The sequence below is a fragment of the Rhinolophus sinicus genome, chromosome 13, assembly GCF_057876585.1.
Source record: "Rhinolophus sinicus isolate RSI-liver-muscle chromosome 13, RSI-T2T, whole genome shotgun sequence".
Lineage (NCBI taxonomy): Eukaryota > Metazoa > Chordata > Mammalia > Chiroptera > Rhinolophidae > Rhinolophus > Rhinolophus sinicus.
Genome location: NC_142513.1, coordinates 36,484,698 through 36,501,963, shown reverse-complemented (window position 1 = coordinate 36,501,963; position 17,266 = coordinate 36,484,698). Strand labels below are relative to the sequence as shown.

The 17,266-nt window shown below is 37.8% G+C and overlaps 1 protein-coding gene across 6 annotated transcripts in view; it reads right to left on the bottom strand.

Annotated features, from left to right (window-relative positions):
* Window positions 1-17,266, bottom strand: part of MACROD2 (mono-ADP ribosylhydrolase 2) — a 2,124,656-nt gene that overhangs the window by 161,979 nt on the left and 1,945,411 nt on the right. For all 6 annotated transcript variants that reach the window (XM_074317443.2, XM_088789270.1, XM_074317442.2 and 3 more), the window contains exon 10: window positions 4,859-4,900. In XM_074317443.2, coding sequence (XP_074173544.2) covers window positions 4,859-4,900 — 42 coding nt within the window. The remainder of the gene's footprint in view (window positions 1-4,858; window positions 4,901-17,266) is intronic.

Here is a 17,266-nt window from a genome sequence, read left to right as displayed (position 1 = left end):
GGCTTACTGTGGTTGCAAGTCTGTACATGTCAGGTCATTACCATAGCCAAGGGGAAAATTTTTGCCAATGACTACATTTGCAAGTCCCCTAAATTTCTGTCAGATGGATGTTGACCCTTCAGAATGGGTTCAGCAAAAACAGACATGAGATTCTTGGAAGAACTCACTGAGTACAGATGCTGGCCTCACAGGGACTTGTAAAATGGGCAGAGTAACATTTGCAATCTCCTTGGGAAATTTCTAAGACTTTAACCCTACCATGCCTCTGAAATACATCGTCTGCAAATGGACCAAGAGTAGCTTTTCCAATGCTGGGAATTCATCTACAAACCAGCATTTCCTGAAAAACATTCTTAATTATTGATTTCCTACCTGTATAGGAATTCTAGGGGAATGGTTGAGTTTTAAAAAGACATATATTTGCCCACATTTTGAGATATTTACCCCCAAAGTACTAGTACTTCCTTTTTTAAAAAGTTGTAGGATACTCCTTGGGTAGTCTGTGGTCATGGATACGTGTCAATTATGAAGAGTCATCTATGATGTAAGTACAGCATCATTTCATGTAACCCATGGTGGCACTCAAATGAAAGTTACTGATACATATGGCTTCTACGCTCAGGTTTCTCCTAGTGGCTCATCAGGAACAACTCTTCCTTGTGGCCTGGGGAAGCTAAAGGAACATTCCTTAAAAGCACCCTATGCTTCTCCTTGATAGTGTATCTCATTATCCATGTTGCCTCTGTTTCTGGCAGAGATGGAAACCTGGATTTTTGCCATGAGCATGGTTTTGTCTTCTAAGGAACTCAGCTATGCTCCTGGCTTTCATGTGGTTGAGCTGCCATAGGTGGCTGTTGAATTTCTGTTCCTGCTGGTTCACATTGGGGCCCATTTCAACACTTCATGTTCTTGGAAATGAAAGGATATCGGGAGACATTTACTATGCTAGGGATAAAGAAACTGATTAAAGGACTTAAAGGAATCCCAGGCATTTAAGCCAGTCTGTTTCTACCAACTGCCATTGGGGCAGAGCCTCACCTTGACGATGACCTTGTTTAACACAACCTGAGATGTCTCTGCCTTTACTTTCCATTACAGTCTGGAGACAGGAGCACAAGAGTTAAGAATATGAGCTTTGGGATCAGACACATCTAGATTCTGCCTCTGTTATTTAAGCAAGGAATTAATCTCTCTTAAGCCTCAGATAATATTGTCCCTGCCTCCTAGAGTTGTTGCACATCTTAAATGAGTTCATGTATTTGAGTGATTGGCACAAGGTACAGACGCAATTAAAACAGGACTCAGCAGAGGTGCTGGGGCTGACTTGAGGCAGTTTGTATCACCTGATTATACCTATCGCTCTCAACTCTGACATCCATTGACCTCATGTTTGGTAGGTTGAACAACACAATGGTAGGTGTATTTAAACCAAAGAAATCTGCAAACTCTTCAAACTGGGAGTCCTTCCACCCAGAGAGTCAGTTTACTAACACCTCAGTGGTTTTTGATATTCAAATTATTATACACTATCATTCACTAGCATTTTTTTGCTGGTTGATTCACCCAAGTAGCCATTCACTATTGTCAACTGCATTCTTAAAAATCCCTCCAGCATTTCTACTTCTGTGAGAAGATGTGATGCAAGGCAGAGGGAAGGCAAGAGTTAATGGTTTTGGGAGGCTAGTTCAGATCTGTCTTGAAGACCAAATTATCTAAGTGTGAGATGGGAACCAAAGCCAGACTGCTTACCAATGTCTGGCAAGGCCAGCTGGTGCATGATGGAACAATCCAGCATAGAAATCCCCCATGATTTCAGTACTCAGATAATAGAAAATGGAGAGCAGCTTCCCAAGCCCATTCTGCCTGAGTGACAGCAACCTTGGCCATTGAGTGTGACTTGAACAGCTGCATCCAGCTGATAGAGAAAAAACCCCAAGGAAGCTTGATAGAACTAAAATCAGAAATGCTGATCCAATTAAAACCCCCAAACTTCAAATGCTGACTCCAACCTTGTGGGTCCTGCATTAGCATTAATAATGATTCCCTTAAAATCACTCAGTGGTTTGGATAGCTAACTGCATTTCCTTAAGAAGTTAACTCCCTTTGTCTAGAAATGTGTGCTTATGGCATTTAGGCAAATGATCCTTAGCAAGATAAGGTCCTGTGTTGGCTAGCTGAAAAGGCAGTACTCCCCAAAGCTGGAGGATTTTCCAAGGATACTTCATGTGAGCAGGTTATCTGAGGATAGCAAATATTAACATTAAATTCATGGAATGTAATCCAAGATGGGGTGACCAATTAAAGTCTTTTTTCAACATATGGTTCTTTTAAATAATGAGACGTCCTACATGGGTATAGGAATTGACATTTTAATTGAAATTTTGTCTTGGGCTTTATGTTTTGCAAAAGGCTAGCACAGTTCTTGTCTTAGCTCAGATTGTCTCAGAAGTAGACACTGAGACAAAGGTTTGAATGTTAGTATTTAATTTGAGAGATTAACTCAGGAAGCACCAGAAGGGAGTAGGGAAGTGCGACAACAAAGGGAAAGCAGCCAACACTGGGTAAGCTAACGAGCAAGTTCAACTGTGGACAATTAGGGCTCAATTATACTGGGGACTTCTGGGCAATGATATAGAATCTTGCTGTCCAGTACCACATATTTCCCATGAGTACTTAAAATGTGGCTAGTCTGAATGGAGATATGAATGCAAAACACAAATTTCAAAAACTTAGTATGAAAAAAGTAAAATATCTGACATAATTTTTATATTGTTTATATGTTGAAATGATAATGTTTTACATACATTAAATTAATAGTTTCTTTTTACATTTTTCAATGTGACTACTAGAAAATCTGAGATTATACATAAGGCTCACATTTTTTTTTTTTTTTTTTTAAGGCTCACATTTGAGGTTCACATTGTATTTCTAATGAACAGTGCTGGAATAGAGTATGCCTCCAATGTGTCCTGCAGGAGAACTGATCCATCAGTGGTTAAAGGATGCTCCAGAGAAATTAATTTCCTGGTATTATGAGTTTGCTTTCATCACCAGCAAAAAGCACTCATCTGAGAATCACCAGAACTTTCCTTAGAAAGCTGTCGGTATTGCAAAGCAACAGTGAGTATCAAGGAAATACAGACAGGGAACTGATAGCTCTTGTTAGCATCCCTCTTCCACCTCCGTCATCCCTGCTCCTGACTTTTAGATCCTCCCTCTACTTCTCATGTCCTCTGGATCCATTGACCTGGGGAGACCAAAGGAACTTTAGGAATCAGACATGTTCAGACTGAAGAAGAGTAGATAATAGCTGTGATCAGTGTTCCAATGAACTATTATGAAGAAAAGGAACTAGTGTTATTTCTCCACAAAGACAGTGAGAGGTCAGGAGAGGGAGAGAGATTTAACTTTTAACAAGGAGAAGGACAATTTTAACTAAACCTCACCTAATGAGATTGGTTCCCTCAGAATTTAAAGAGTTCCCTGTTAATGGAGCGGCTCAGACTGAGGTTGACAGTGGTTTGTAGGGAGTTCTGACATTGAATAGGATGTTATGCAAAATGAGGACCTTTAAGATATCCATTTGCATTTTGAAACCTGATCCCATTTCCTTCCTAGAGTAGTGTAGTTGCTAAAATGGAGAATATGGAACTCTTATGCCATAGAATTAAGTCTTATACCCTTCCAATATCTGTTAGAATGAGAGAGAAAGAAACAATAATTTAGTAAGTGTTTACTATGGACCAAGAAACATTTCAGGTTTGATATAATTTAATTCCCCAAACAAGACTACATATACGGTGAGTTATTGCCCCCAGAGGTGTAAACTGAGGGTTACAGAGAAAAAAACTCTTGCCCAAAGTCAATACGTGATGGAGTTAGGATTGAATTCAGGCCTATTGATGCATGCATTAATTATCAGGCACATATTGAGTGGTTACCTTAGTCCAGAGTCTATGCTTTTAGCCACTAGATTTCTCTCACCAAACACTGGTCTTTCTTGAGGAGTTGGCAGGCATCTTAATTTCTGATAGTATGAGCAATATATCACATGTACAAAGTGTATTTTCCAAAAATAGTCACAGTAACATTTCAGGTCCTATATACTTTGCAGACCCCCCTGATCCCCATCAGGAGATTGAGTCTATTTTCTCTTCACCAAGTCTGGGTGGGCTTGATTGACTGTTTCAAAGAACAGAGTTGGATAAAAGTGATGCTAATCACATAAAGGGCTCAGCTCCCTCTGGCTCACTCACTCTCTCTAGAGAAACCACTTTGGAACCTGGACGCCATGCTGTGAGGAAGCCCACGTCACATAAGCAGGTCGTGCGTAGGTGATTCAGAACACTGCCCCAGCTAAGGACTGCCCGATATAAGGTTTCAGTTGATAACCAGTTTCAATCACCAGCCAAACATGTGAGTGGGCAAATCTTCAAATGATTCCAGTCCCTAGATGTTGAGTCTTCCTGCTTAGGCCTCAGGCCTTGTGGAACAGGGTGATCAAATCACTTTTGCTGTATTTTGTCTGAATTCTTGACTCACTGAATATATGAGCATAAGAAGTGGGTGTTTTAGCCACTAAGTTTTGGGGGTGATTTGTTACACGACTCTACTGGTTACAACATCATATTTCATTTTTACCTTAGCTGTCAAGAAGCTCAGTGTCAAGTTTAATGTTTAAATGCACTAACCGTATTAGCCATAAGAGTTAGCACAACTACTTCTTTATTTTATGACTTGGGGATACATTTCTATTTTATTAACCTTATTTTGTCTGTTCTTTAAAAATATGAAGTGTGCATAAGCAACAAAAAGGATCCTTGCCCTTCCTCTAAGGACAAAATTATAAATTTAATACCTGCGTCTTCTTTCATGTCAACATCTTCTTCTTCGTTATCATCTATTAAAAAATAGAAAGCAACCAATAAAAATTCATATGGAAGCTACAAACACCTGAATTCTCCAATATGACTAATAAAAAAATCAAAGAAAAATAAAATTTAGTAAGAAAAAAGAGTGATAAATCATGGCATGCATTTTTATTGTCTTATATTATCATGCTAAATTAGGAGAAAGTATATACATTAGAGCACAATTTAACATCGAGGGTTTATATTTCCTTTAAAAATATTATACATTTATAACAAGCTATATATGCATAATTTTTGTTACAAAAGTTAGGCATAGACACATATGTCATTTCAATTCCTAAAAATAAAAATAAAAATAAAAATTTGAATGCCACATTTTTATTAAAGATATGTTTGCTTAGCTCAAGTACCTGAGAACAAAGGGCATCAATATTTGGTTGTAGATCAACATAATAACCAATCCCTGCACCATGAAAAATGCTAGTTTGCTACACATGCAAATCCAAACCTTTAACAACGTGCTTTGAAGTGTCCCCACCCTATTCCCATTTAACTCCCCTCATCTCATGTCCTAGTGCAACTGCTTTAACTGGACAAGGACATGTGTTTCCTCTGCACTATGGATGATATTTGCTTTTTTGAACTTTTGACATGTTGTCATCTCTTCTCCTTAAATATTCCTCATATCCAGGCGGTGCCAAACCCTGTCTGTCTCCATGTTTCCTCTTCTCTGCTCTCATATTGCAACCCAAATTCAGACTACCAGTGCCATTTTCCTTACCTATATTGTGTTTTCCTAACTGGTCCCCTCTTCTTCCCACTCCTGACTCCAATTCCATTTTTATGTAGCTACCAGATCAATCTTAAAATACAGCTTTGATCTGGTTCACAACCTATCAGTGTCTCTGCTTTGTCTAATGAGAAAATTCTACACTTTTTTGGGTCATACTCAAGGCCAACATATCTGTTTCCAACTACTTTTCTCAGTTTTACCAACCCTGTTCCACTCATGCTACCACCTACATGTGTGACAACACTCTTCTCTATTTTCTCAAGGGCTCCTTCAGCCTCCTCTACCTGCTTCAGTCTTGGAAGCAATGAAGTTTTCCATTTCTATTCACACCCATCCTTTAAGGCTAATTTGAAGCTCCATGACATCTGCTCAACCCAAGTTTGAAGGCTAAATCATGTTCTCTTTGTTGTACCTTATTTTTACTGTTATCTGAGTATGAACTTTAAGGACCTTTGGGTTTAGGTCTTCATACTGGCTCTTCTACCCATTTATTAAGCATATGATCTTGGAGAAGTTACCTAACCTTTAGTTTCAGGTTCATCAGCTATAAAGTGGGATAATAATACTGCTTCCTATATAGAGTTGTAAGGATTAGATGAGATAATGCCACATTAAGCACTAGGACAGCTATTGAAACAGCATTAAATGCTGAATATTAGCTATTATTACCATCAAATCCCACAGTCTACTACTTATTAGCATATCTGTCTTCTGTACACTCATCTCTAGATCATAAATTCAGCAAAGATAAAGACCATGTCTTCTGTTCCTTTGTGTTCCCTGGCACCTAATGTAATTAAGTTTACACTAGACTCATTAAGGAAATTTCCACTGAATTAAGTTTTTGTTATTTCCTCTGTCACACCTACATATTAGGACATCATGTATCTATATGATGGTTTGAAAACTTTAGGGACTCGGTACAGCTTTACAACTTCCTCCTGGATGTGTTTTATAATTTAGTCATAACTTAGACAAATTTATTGAATCTGGCACTCTTCTTAGTGTTAATTATAAACAATGCTTAGAGATATATTGGTCAGTGGAAATGGAAAATAAATTTAATTTGAGATTTTAGAAAAGGAATTCTTCATGGCAAAGTTAACTTTTAAAGAAGTAAAATTCCCTCCATTCAAATAAGTTAAAAACATTAGTGGTTGTCTACAAAATTTCTTTCTTTCATTCGTCCTATAAATTCAATTTGAGGAGGAAGGATACCTAGAATACAATTTTCTAACTAAATGTTTATCAAAATGTACGAAGAAAATTCCTCACAGATTCTTTCCTGGTCTTAATACTGTGTTCCCCCCAAAATAAGACCTAGCCGGACAATCAGCTCTAATGCATCTTTTGGAGCAAAAGTTAATATAAGACCCAGTCTTATTTTACTATAAGACTAGGTCTAATATAATATAATATAATATAATACAATGTAATGTAATATAATATAATATAATATAATATAATATAATATAATATAATATAATATAATACCGGGTCTTATATTAATTTTTGCTCCAAAAGACACATTAGAGCTGATTGTCCAGCTAGGTCTTATTTTGGGGAAAACATGGTATATTTAAACAGAATTGTATTCCAAACACCATCTAAAATCTCTCTGACAATGGACTCTCTAGAATCTCAGAATGGGGTGAAAAAGAGTTTCCACAATTTCTAGGGAAAGATAAAGGAAGAGGATAAAGGAAGAGCCCAAGATCTCTTTGCTTGTCACCCATATACCCATTAGTCCATCTGGCAAATGCTCATTGTTAACCTACTGTGTGCAAGGCTTTGTGTTTGGGGAAGTAGAAAACACCAGGGTGAATCAGACTCTTAAACAGTTGTCTAGAAATTTATCATTAGTAAGGATACTAAGACATGCAGATAACATCTGGTAGTGAGTAGTCAGTGCCATTACAAAAGGTGTCAGAGGAGGGATAGATGCTTCCCGTTGGGCTATTTGGAAGGGTTCTTAGAAAATGTGACATTAGAGCAGATATTTGGATTTTATAGACTGTACTGATAGTATGACCCCCAAAATGACCCTCATGTGTTGAAGGATCACTTGGTATTTTCATTCATTCATTCATTTCACTCATTTATTTTTATAGTGGTTAAGTGTATATACAAGCTCTGGAATCAGACTGCTAGGGTTTGCTATTTATATATAGCTGTATAATCTTGTAAACCTATACGTCAGCTTCCTCATCTGGAAAACAGAGATCATCAAAGTGCCTCTAGAGTTGGTAATACATGTAAAATGCTTATACAGAATGAGTATTCAATAAATAGCTGCTAGTGTTTTGATGCCATTATTATACTACTTTTACTACATTTATTGACCTGCACCATGTGCCAGAACTTTGCAAGGTCCTGAAGATAAAGGTTGATAATTGCTTGTTCAAATAGCTCACAAAGAAATGGGTGATATGGAAAAGTAAAACAACAATCAGAACAGGAAGTAACAGATTCTCTGATGTAGATAAGCAAAGTTTCTGTGGGGAAACAGAAAGGGGCAGCTAAGTAAGAGAAAAGGTCTGTGAAGGTTTTCTAGAGGAGGTGAGGCTTAAGCTGAATCCTACGGGGTGAGAATTAGCTAGGGAAGAAGAAAGGCTGCAGTAGATGGCCAGCAGATGTGGGTGCCCTGCTTACACTCCCTTGCTTCTTGACACTTCAGTGTTTGCCAGCCTGATACCCAGCCACCAGTCCTTGCGTTTTCTCTGGGTTGCTTGAGGCCACTCAAGAAATATCAGAGAATTTATCACCCCCACTCAGAGTGCATCCTTTCATAAATGACTGACAGGATTTGCATATAAGTACTCCAGCTCCCTTGCTTCTCACGTGGGCTAATTCAGAAGCATGTTCTACACTGTCTCCCAGAGTCTCTCCCTTCCCAACTATGGAAATGAACCCCAGTTGTCCAGTGGTAATGGGCTTATAATTTAACCTTACTGCTTACCTTCACTTCCCTGTCTCACTTCCCCACTCCCCTGATGTTTCCTGGGATCATCTCCCTAATAAATGACTTCCAAGTGAATTTTTGTTTCAGGTCTGCTTCTGGGGGAACTCAAACTCAGACAAGGGAAACTGCACTCCAGCAGAGTGAAAAGTGGCTGTGAAAACACATGGAAATGAGTAGTCAAGATGCTTTTAAGGAAATAAAACTAGCTATGAATGAGAGAAGAGCGAAATTCTAGGAGGAACTAAGGATAAAGTGATCTGTTCTGGCTGGATCACCCTTGCTGGGAATGATGGTTAATTTTATGTATCAACATGACTGGGTCATGGGGTGCCCAGACATTTGCCAAACATTTTCCTGGGTGTGTCCGTAAGGATGTTTCTGTTTGAAATTAACAATTAATCAATAGACTGAGTAAACCAAATTGCCTTCCCTTATGTAGATGGGCCTCATTCAATCAGTTTAAAGGTGACCCTCCCATCAGTAAGAAGAAACTCCTGTCAGACAACCTTTGTGCTGAGACATCGGATTTTTCCCACCTTTGGACTCAAACTGAAACAATGGCTCTTCCTGGGGCTTAAGCCTGAAGGTATTTGGACTGAAACTACACTGTTGGTTGGCTCTCCTGGTTCTTAGGCCTTCAGATTCCTACTGAAATTATATTATTAGATCTCCTAAGTCTCCACATTGCCAACTGCAGATTTTGGGTCTTGTCAGCTTTCATAATTGTATAGCCAATTATTTATAATAAATCTTTTAGTATATATGTAATATATATACTGGTATAATATATATATACCGTTTCCCCAAAAAGAAGACCTAGCTGGACCATCAGCTCTAATGCATCTTTTGGAGCAAAAATTAATATAAGACCTGGTATTATATTATACTATATAAGACCTGGTCTCATATTATAGTAAAATAAAGTATATACTGGGAGTGCCAAAAAAATGTATACAACTGGACACTTTGGTCAATATTGCTCAAGCAGTAGTTTGCCACAATCAGAATTGACTGGATGCTGACCGTAACCACTTTCAGTACGTCTTGTAATTGCAAAGGTCAAACGTCTTGTATTCATCTTTTGATATCGGAATATATACAGAGTTAATATAAAAGATTGAGTATTACAATTTTAATACAGTTTTTCTTTTTTAAAATGTGTATACATTTTTTTGGCACCCTCTGTATACACATATACATACATATATATATATATATATATATATATATATATATATATATATATACATATATACTATTGGTTGTATTTTCTGTAGAATCCTGATTAATACACCAAGTTGAAACATTTAAATTTTATCCTGAAAATTAAACAACTTTAAGCAGAGGAATGATACACCATGTTTTGATCAACAACATTTTTCATAAAAGAAATTTACTTCTCTTATGAAAATCTGCAAAACACATGCCTTAATATTTTGGTATTATTTGTATTAAAATCAAGCACAGAGTATTTCTGGCCTGTAAAGCACATAATGTGCTGTTACTTATTAATGAAATCTACTTTAGTTCAACATTATTTTATATAATGTGTTCACTTGAGCCATATTTATGCAATGCATTTCTAACAAGAATTTTTATTTCTAACAAAACCAGGAACCAAAAAGACAATTTGTAAAAGATGATAGCCAATGGAGAAAGAGAGTCATGCCATTCAAAATTTGGAGCAATTAGGAGACTGAATGAGTGTGGGCACAATGCCACTGCACTTTTTTTTTTTTTGTAACAGTTCTTCAAGCATCATACTTCTTTGTTAGAAGACAAAAATGAAATGAAAGGTTCTTAGACAAAATAATACAGATAACATTTTAAAATAGAGAGCAATCCATCAGATCATATTGTTCTGTATGTTCAGAAATCTCATTCCAGAACATCCCCTTCCCTTCCTAGGCAGAGACCACCCAGAGACTAAGGCTCTATTTCATCTTAAGGGAACTCTTTGATGTTAATTTCATAATAGATGCTCTTTTATTCACAGAATCTCTCTCTGTCAGATTACCCTATTGGGTTCTGCACAAAAAGTACAAATATAACTGAAGTTCTTATTTTGATAAAAAATGAGTGTGAAAACCAACTAGTTTCTCATGAATACCCACTTTTCAGTTAACAGCTGGTTTTATACACTTCAGAAACCCCTTCATAAGGAAGTATCTAACCTGCTTTGAAGTCTGTAATATCTACTTCACCTTCTTTTATGGGATACAGAGTTAATATGAAAGATTGTTTTGTTAAAGATAACTGCCTTGGGAGTAGCATCTCATTTCCTAATAACAAACAGTCCCACACTTTGAAAAACAAAATATACCCTGGGTTTTGCAATGACTTGGAATTTCTCTTACTCCTTTATTTGAAGTTTCCATAATTAATAGTCTTTTGGGGAAAGGAAAAAGAATATAAAGAAACAAGCAACCCCCCATATAATTTTAGTTTAAAATGTGGTCTCTGGACAAGCAGCATCATTATCATCTGATAACTTGTTAGAAAATCAAATTCTCAGTCTCCTTAAAGATCTATTGAATGGAAAGGAAAGCTCTGGGGGAGGGGCCCAGCGCTCTGATTTAACAAGTCCTCCAGGTGATTCTCGTGCTACCTTAAGTCTGAGAAACACTGGTCTAAAAATGTACTGATATTGACTTCCGGAAAAATGGCGGCGTGAGGTGAGCCTCTGTAAAGCTCCCATGGAATATACAAAGAATCGAACAACAAAAACTCCACAAAGGACTCCCTGCACAGCAGACAGGCAAGACAAAGAGGCCCACTGCCCACTGAAATCACCTACAGGTGGGAGATCCGCGCGAGTGGAGGGAGGAGGAAAGGGAGAAGTGCGCGGAGACGGAGCCGCGCGGGCGCAGGACGCAGACCCAGCTCAGTGCGCCGAGCTCGCTGCATCCCGGAACTACCGCAGCTGCGGGAGAGGGAAGAACTCGGACTGCTAGGGCTCCGCCAGGGCTCCACAGGGCTGAGGGGACAGCTATAACACGGCTGAACCCAACGCTCACAGCAGAGACCTCGGAGAAAAGACTGAGGGAAAAAGGCTGAAAATGATGGTTTAAGCCCGCACTGCTGAGCAGAGAATGGAGCCTTAGGCACTGAGACTAGCCGCCCCTTCCCTCCCCTTCCAGAGCTCGCCCTGCCCCCACCTGCCCGGTGCTAGAAGCAAAACAGTAGCAGTGTCAGATCAAAACAACAGAAAATTTGCTGTTTTGAAAACTGTGGACAGCAAACACAAATTCACAGCCCAACTAGTTCCGGCAAAGGGGAGGGAGCTGTGGAAGCGGGACCGGCTGTGGTGGTGGTTGCCGCCATTGCTCTGGGCCACCTCTCACAGCTCACCCCGCCCCTGGCCCCACCTATCTGGGCGGATCCCTACAGGAGTAAACAGAACTGCTGAAATATACGGGCTCTGAATCAGGAGCTGGAAGAGCTTTGGAACATCAAAAGCTCTCCGCATACCCACCGGGACACTGAGCCCTGTGACCTAGATGAACTATTAACAGAGAAGCCTGTCTCCCAGGGAATCCCCCCATTGTGTGAGAAGTTGGAATAGTGCAGAGAATACATAGCACTACCGTGTGGGAGAAGAAAAATAAGTTGCAGTTGGAGAAATAATAAAACATTCTACCAACAAGTACTGGCAAACAAAAGACAGACCGCTTTCTATCAACCTGTTGCAGAAGTCACTCCTGTAGATGTCTAGGAAGAGAAATAGTAAGCCAGTAATCGCCACGAATAACCAAGGCAACAAGATAGCTCAGAAAGAAAGTGAAAAATCTCCAGAGAAGGCACTTAAAGATACAGAAATATGTGACTTAAATGACAGAGAATTCAAGATTGCAGTTCTGAAAAAACTCAATGAGATACAAGAAAACACAGATAGGCAGTTAAATGAACTCAGAAACTCAATCAAAGAACAGCATGAGCATTTTACGAAAGAGATTGAAATCTTAAAAAAGAACCAAATAGAATTTCTGGAGATTAAGAACTCAATAGAAGAAATTAAGAATGAAATAACCAGCTTAGGTAGTAGAGTTGACCAGATGGAGCACAGAATCAGTGACATCGAAGATAGAAACCTGGAAAGGACACAAATAGAAGAAGAAAGAGACTTGAGACTTAAAAGAAATGAAAGAACTCTTCAAGAACTTTCTGACTCCAACAGAAAGAGCAATATAAGAATAATGGGCATACCAGAAGGAGAAGAAAGAGAGAAGGGAAAAGAGAATATACTCAAACAAATTGTCGATGAGAACTTCCCAAATTTGTGGACAGAACTGGACCCTCGAATCCAAGAAGCAAATAGAACACCTAGTTACCTCAATCCCAACAGACCTTCTCCAAGGCACATTGTATTGAAGCTGTCTAAAATCAATGACAAAGAAAGAATCCTCAAGGCAGCCAGGGAAAAGAAGACGGTAACTTACAAAGGAAAGCCCATTAGATTATCATCAGATTTTTCAGCAGAAACTCTACAAGCCAGGAGGGAGTGGAACCAAATATTCAAACTATTGAAAGAGAGAAATCATGAGCCAAGAATAATATATCCAGCAAAGATATCCTTTAGATATGAAGGAGGAATAAAGACCTTTCCAGACATACAGAAGCTGAAGGAATTTTCTAATACACGACCTGCACTACAAGAAATACTAAAGGAGGCTATTTGACCACCATCAACAGGGACAATTTGTGGCAACCACAACTCAAAAAGGGGGAGAGTAAAGGCCTGAACCGGAATATGGGAATGGAGAAAGTAAGCGTGCTGAAGAAAATGGAATACTCTAAATATCAAACTTTCTTTTACATAAACTTAAGGGTAACCACTCAAAATAAATCCAGAATTGAAATATATACTGAAATAAAAGAAGAAACAGAGGGAAACATCATAGAATACCACCACACAGAAATAATAGACAACAACAAAAAGGCAAAGAAACAATGGAGACACAGCCTTACCAGAAAACTAAAGATAGAATGACAGGAAATCCTCACATATCAATAATCACCCTAAATGTAAATGGACTGAACTTACCAATAAAAAGGCACAGAGTAGCAGATTGGATCAAAAAACTAAACCCAACCATATGCTGTCTCCAAGAGACACATCTCAGCTACAAGGACAAGCATAGACTCAAAGTGAAAGGGTGGAAATTGACACTCCAAGCAAATGGTACCCAGAGAAAATCAGGTGTAGCCATAATGATATCAGATGAAACAGACTTCAAGGTGAAAAAGATAACAAGAGACAAAGATGGACATTTCATAATGGTGAAGGGGACTGTACAACAAGAAGACATAACAGTCATCAATATTTATGCCCCCAATCAGGGAGCACCGAAATACACCAAGCAACTACTAACAGAACTAAAGGGAGAAATTGACCAAAACACAATTATACTAGGGGACTTAAATACATCATTGACAGCTATGGATAGATCATCCAAACAGAAAATAAATAACGAAATAGTAGCCCTAAATGACACATTAGATGAAATGGACATAATTGACATTTATAGAGCACTTCATCCTAAAACATCAGACTATACATTCTTTTCTAGTGTACACGGAACATTCTCAAGGATAGACCATATATTGGGACATAAAATCAATCTCAACAAATTTAAGAAGATTGAAATCATACCATGCATATTCTCTGATCACAAGGCTTTGAAATTGGATATCAACTGTAAAAAGAAAGCGGGAAAAAACACAAATACATGGAGATTAAATAACATACTTTTAAAGAAGGACTGGGTCAAAGAAGAAATTAGAGGAGAGATCAAAAGATACATAGAAACAAATGACAATGAAAATACATCCTACCAAAATTTTTGGGATGCAGCGAAAGCAGTTTTAAGAGGGAAATTTATCTCATTACAGGCCTATCTCAAGAAACAAGAAAACTCCCAAATAAATAACCTCATGTTACACCTTAAAGAACTAGAAAAAGAAGAACAAGTAAAACCCAAGGTCAGCAGAAGAAAGGAAATAACAAAAATCAGAGCAGAACTAAATGAAATAGAGAACAAAAAACAATAGAAAAAATTAATATGACAAAGAGCTGGTTCTTTGAAAAGATTAACAAAATTGACAAACCCTTGGCTAGACTTACTAAGATAAAAAGAGAGAAGACACTGATTAACAAAATCAGAAACGTAAAAGGGGAAGTTATCACGGACACCACAGAAATACAAAGGATCATCCAAGAATACTATGAAGGACTATATGCCACCAAATTCGACAACCTAGAAGAAATGGACAAGTTCTTAGAAACATATAGCCTTCCAAGGCTGAACCATGAAGAACTGGAAAATCTAAACAGACCGATCACCAGTAACGAAATTGAATCAGTCATCCAAAACCTTCCCAAAAGCAAAAGTCCGGGACCAGATGGCTTCACTAATGAATTCTACCAAACCTTCAAAGAGGATCTAATACCAATTCTGCACAAACTCTTCCAAAAAATTGAAGAAGAGGCAGTACTCCCTAACTCATTTTATGAGGCCAACATTACCCTGATACCAAAACCTGGTAAGGACAGCACAAAAAAAGAAAACTACACTGGGTTCACACAGTGTGAGGGATGTAAATGATAAATGTCTAAGTTTTGCTCTGTCTTGTGCACCTGAAACTAATTAAAAAAACAAATTTAAAAAAATAAATAAATAACAAAAATAAATAAATAAATAAATTAAGGAAAAAAAGAAAACTACAGACCAATATCTCTAATGAATACCGATGCAAAAATCCTAAATAAAATTCTAGCAAATCAAATACAACAATGCATTAAAAAGATTATTCATCACGACCAAGTGGGGTTCATCCCCGGGGCACAAGGATGGTTCAACACACGCAAATCCATCAATGTGATACATCACATAAACAAAATAAAGGACAAAAATCATATGATTATATCAATTGATGCAGAAAAAGCATTTGACAAGATACAACATCCATTTATGATTAAAACACTTAATAAAATGGGTATAGAAGGAAAATACCTTAACATAATAAAGGCCATATATGACAAGCCCTCTGCTAATCTCATAATTAATGGAGAAAAACTGAAGCCCTTTGCTCTACGTTCAGGAACACGACAGGGATGTCCCCTATCACCTCTGCTTTTCAACATAGTGTTGGAAGTCCTTGCCAGAGCAATCAGGCAAGAGAAAGAAATAAAAGGCATCCAAATTGGGAATGAAGAAGTTAAATTATCACTCTTTGCAGATGACATGATGCTATATATAGAAAACCCTAAAGACTCCACCAAAAAGCTATTAGAAACAATCAACGAATACAGTAAAGTTGCCGGCTACAAAATCAACGCACAAAAGTCCATTGCCTTCCTATATACTAACAATGAAATCTCAGAAAAAGAAATACAAAAAACAATTCCTTTTGCAATTGCAGCAAAAAGAATAAAATACCTAGGAATAAACTTAACCAAGGATGTGAAAGACCTATATGCTGAAAACTATAAGACATTTTTGAAAGAAATTGAAGAAGACACAAAGAAATGGAAAGACATTCCGTGCTCATGGATTGGAAGAATCAACATAGTTAAAATGGCCATATTACCCAAAGCAATATACAGATTCAATGCAATCCCCATCAAAATCCCAATGGCATATTTTAAAGAAATAGAACAAAAAAATCATCAGATTTGTTTGGAACCACAAAAGACCCCGAATAGCCAAAGCAATCTTAAGAAAAAAGAACAATAATGGAGGTATCACACTTCCTGACTTTGGCTTGTACTACAGGGCTACAATAATCAAAACAGCATGGTATTGGCAGAGAAACAGACACATAGACCAATGGAATAGAATTGAGAACCCAGAAATAAAACCACATAAATATGGACAGATAATTTTTGACAAAGTAGCTAAAAACATACAATGGAGCAAAGACAGCCTCTTCAATAAATGGTGCTGGGAGAATTGGATAGCCACGTGCAAAAGAATGAAACTGGACTGCTATTTGTCACCATGTACCAAAGTTAATTCAAAATGGATCAAAGACTTAAGCATAAGACCTGACAGAATAAACTGCATAGAAGAAAACATAGGTACTAAACTTATGGACCTTGGGTTCAAAGAGCATTTTATGAACCTGACTCCAAAGACAATGGAAGTAAAAGCTAAAATAAACGAATGGGACTATATGAAACTTAAAAGCTTCTGCACAGCAAAAGAAACCATTGACAAAATAAAGAGGCCACCAACTGAATGGGAGAAGATTTTTGCAAACAGTGCCTCCGATAAGGGGCTAGTATCCAGAATATACAAGGAACTCATGCAACTCAACAACAAAAAAACAAACAACCCAATTGAAAAATGGGCAGAGGACTTGAAGAGACATTTCTCCAAAGAGGACATACAAATGGCAAATAGATGTATGAAAAAATGCTCAACATCACTAATCATCAGAGAAATGCAAATCAAAACCACAATGAGATATCACCTCACCCCAGTCAGAATGGCTATCATCAACAAGACAAATAATAACAAATGTTGGAGAGGCTGTGGAGAAAAAGGAACCCTCATACACTGTTGGTGGGAATGCAGACTGGTGCAGCCGTTATGGAAGGCAGTGTGGAGGTTCCTCAAAGAATTACGAATAGAATTG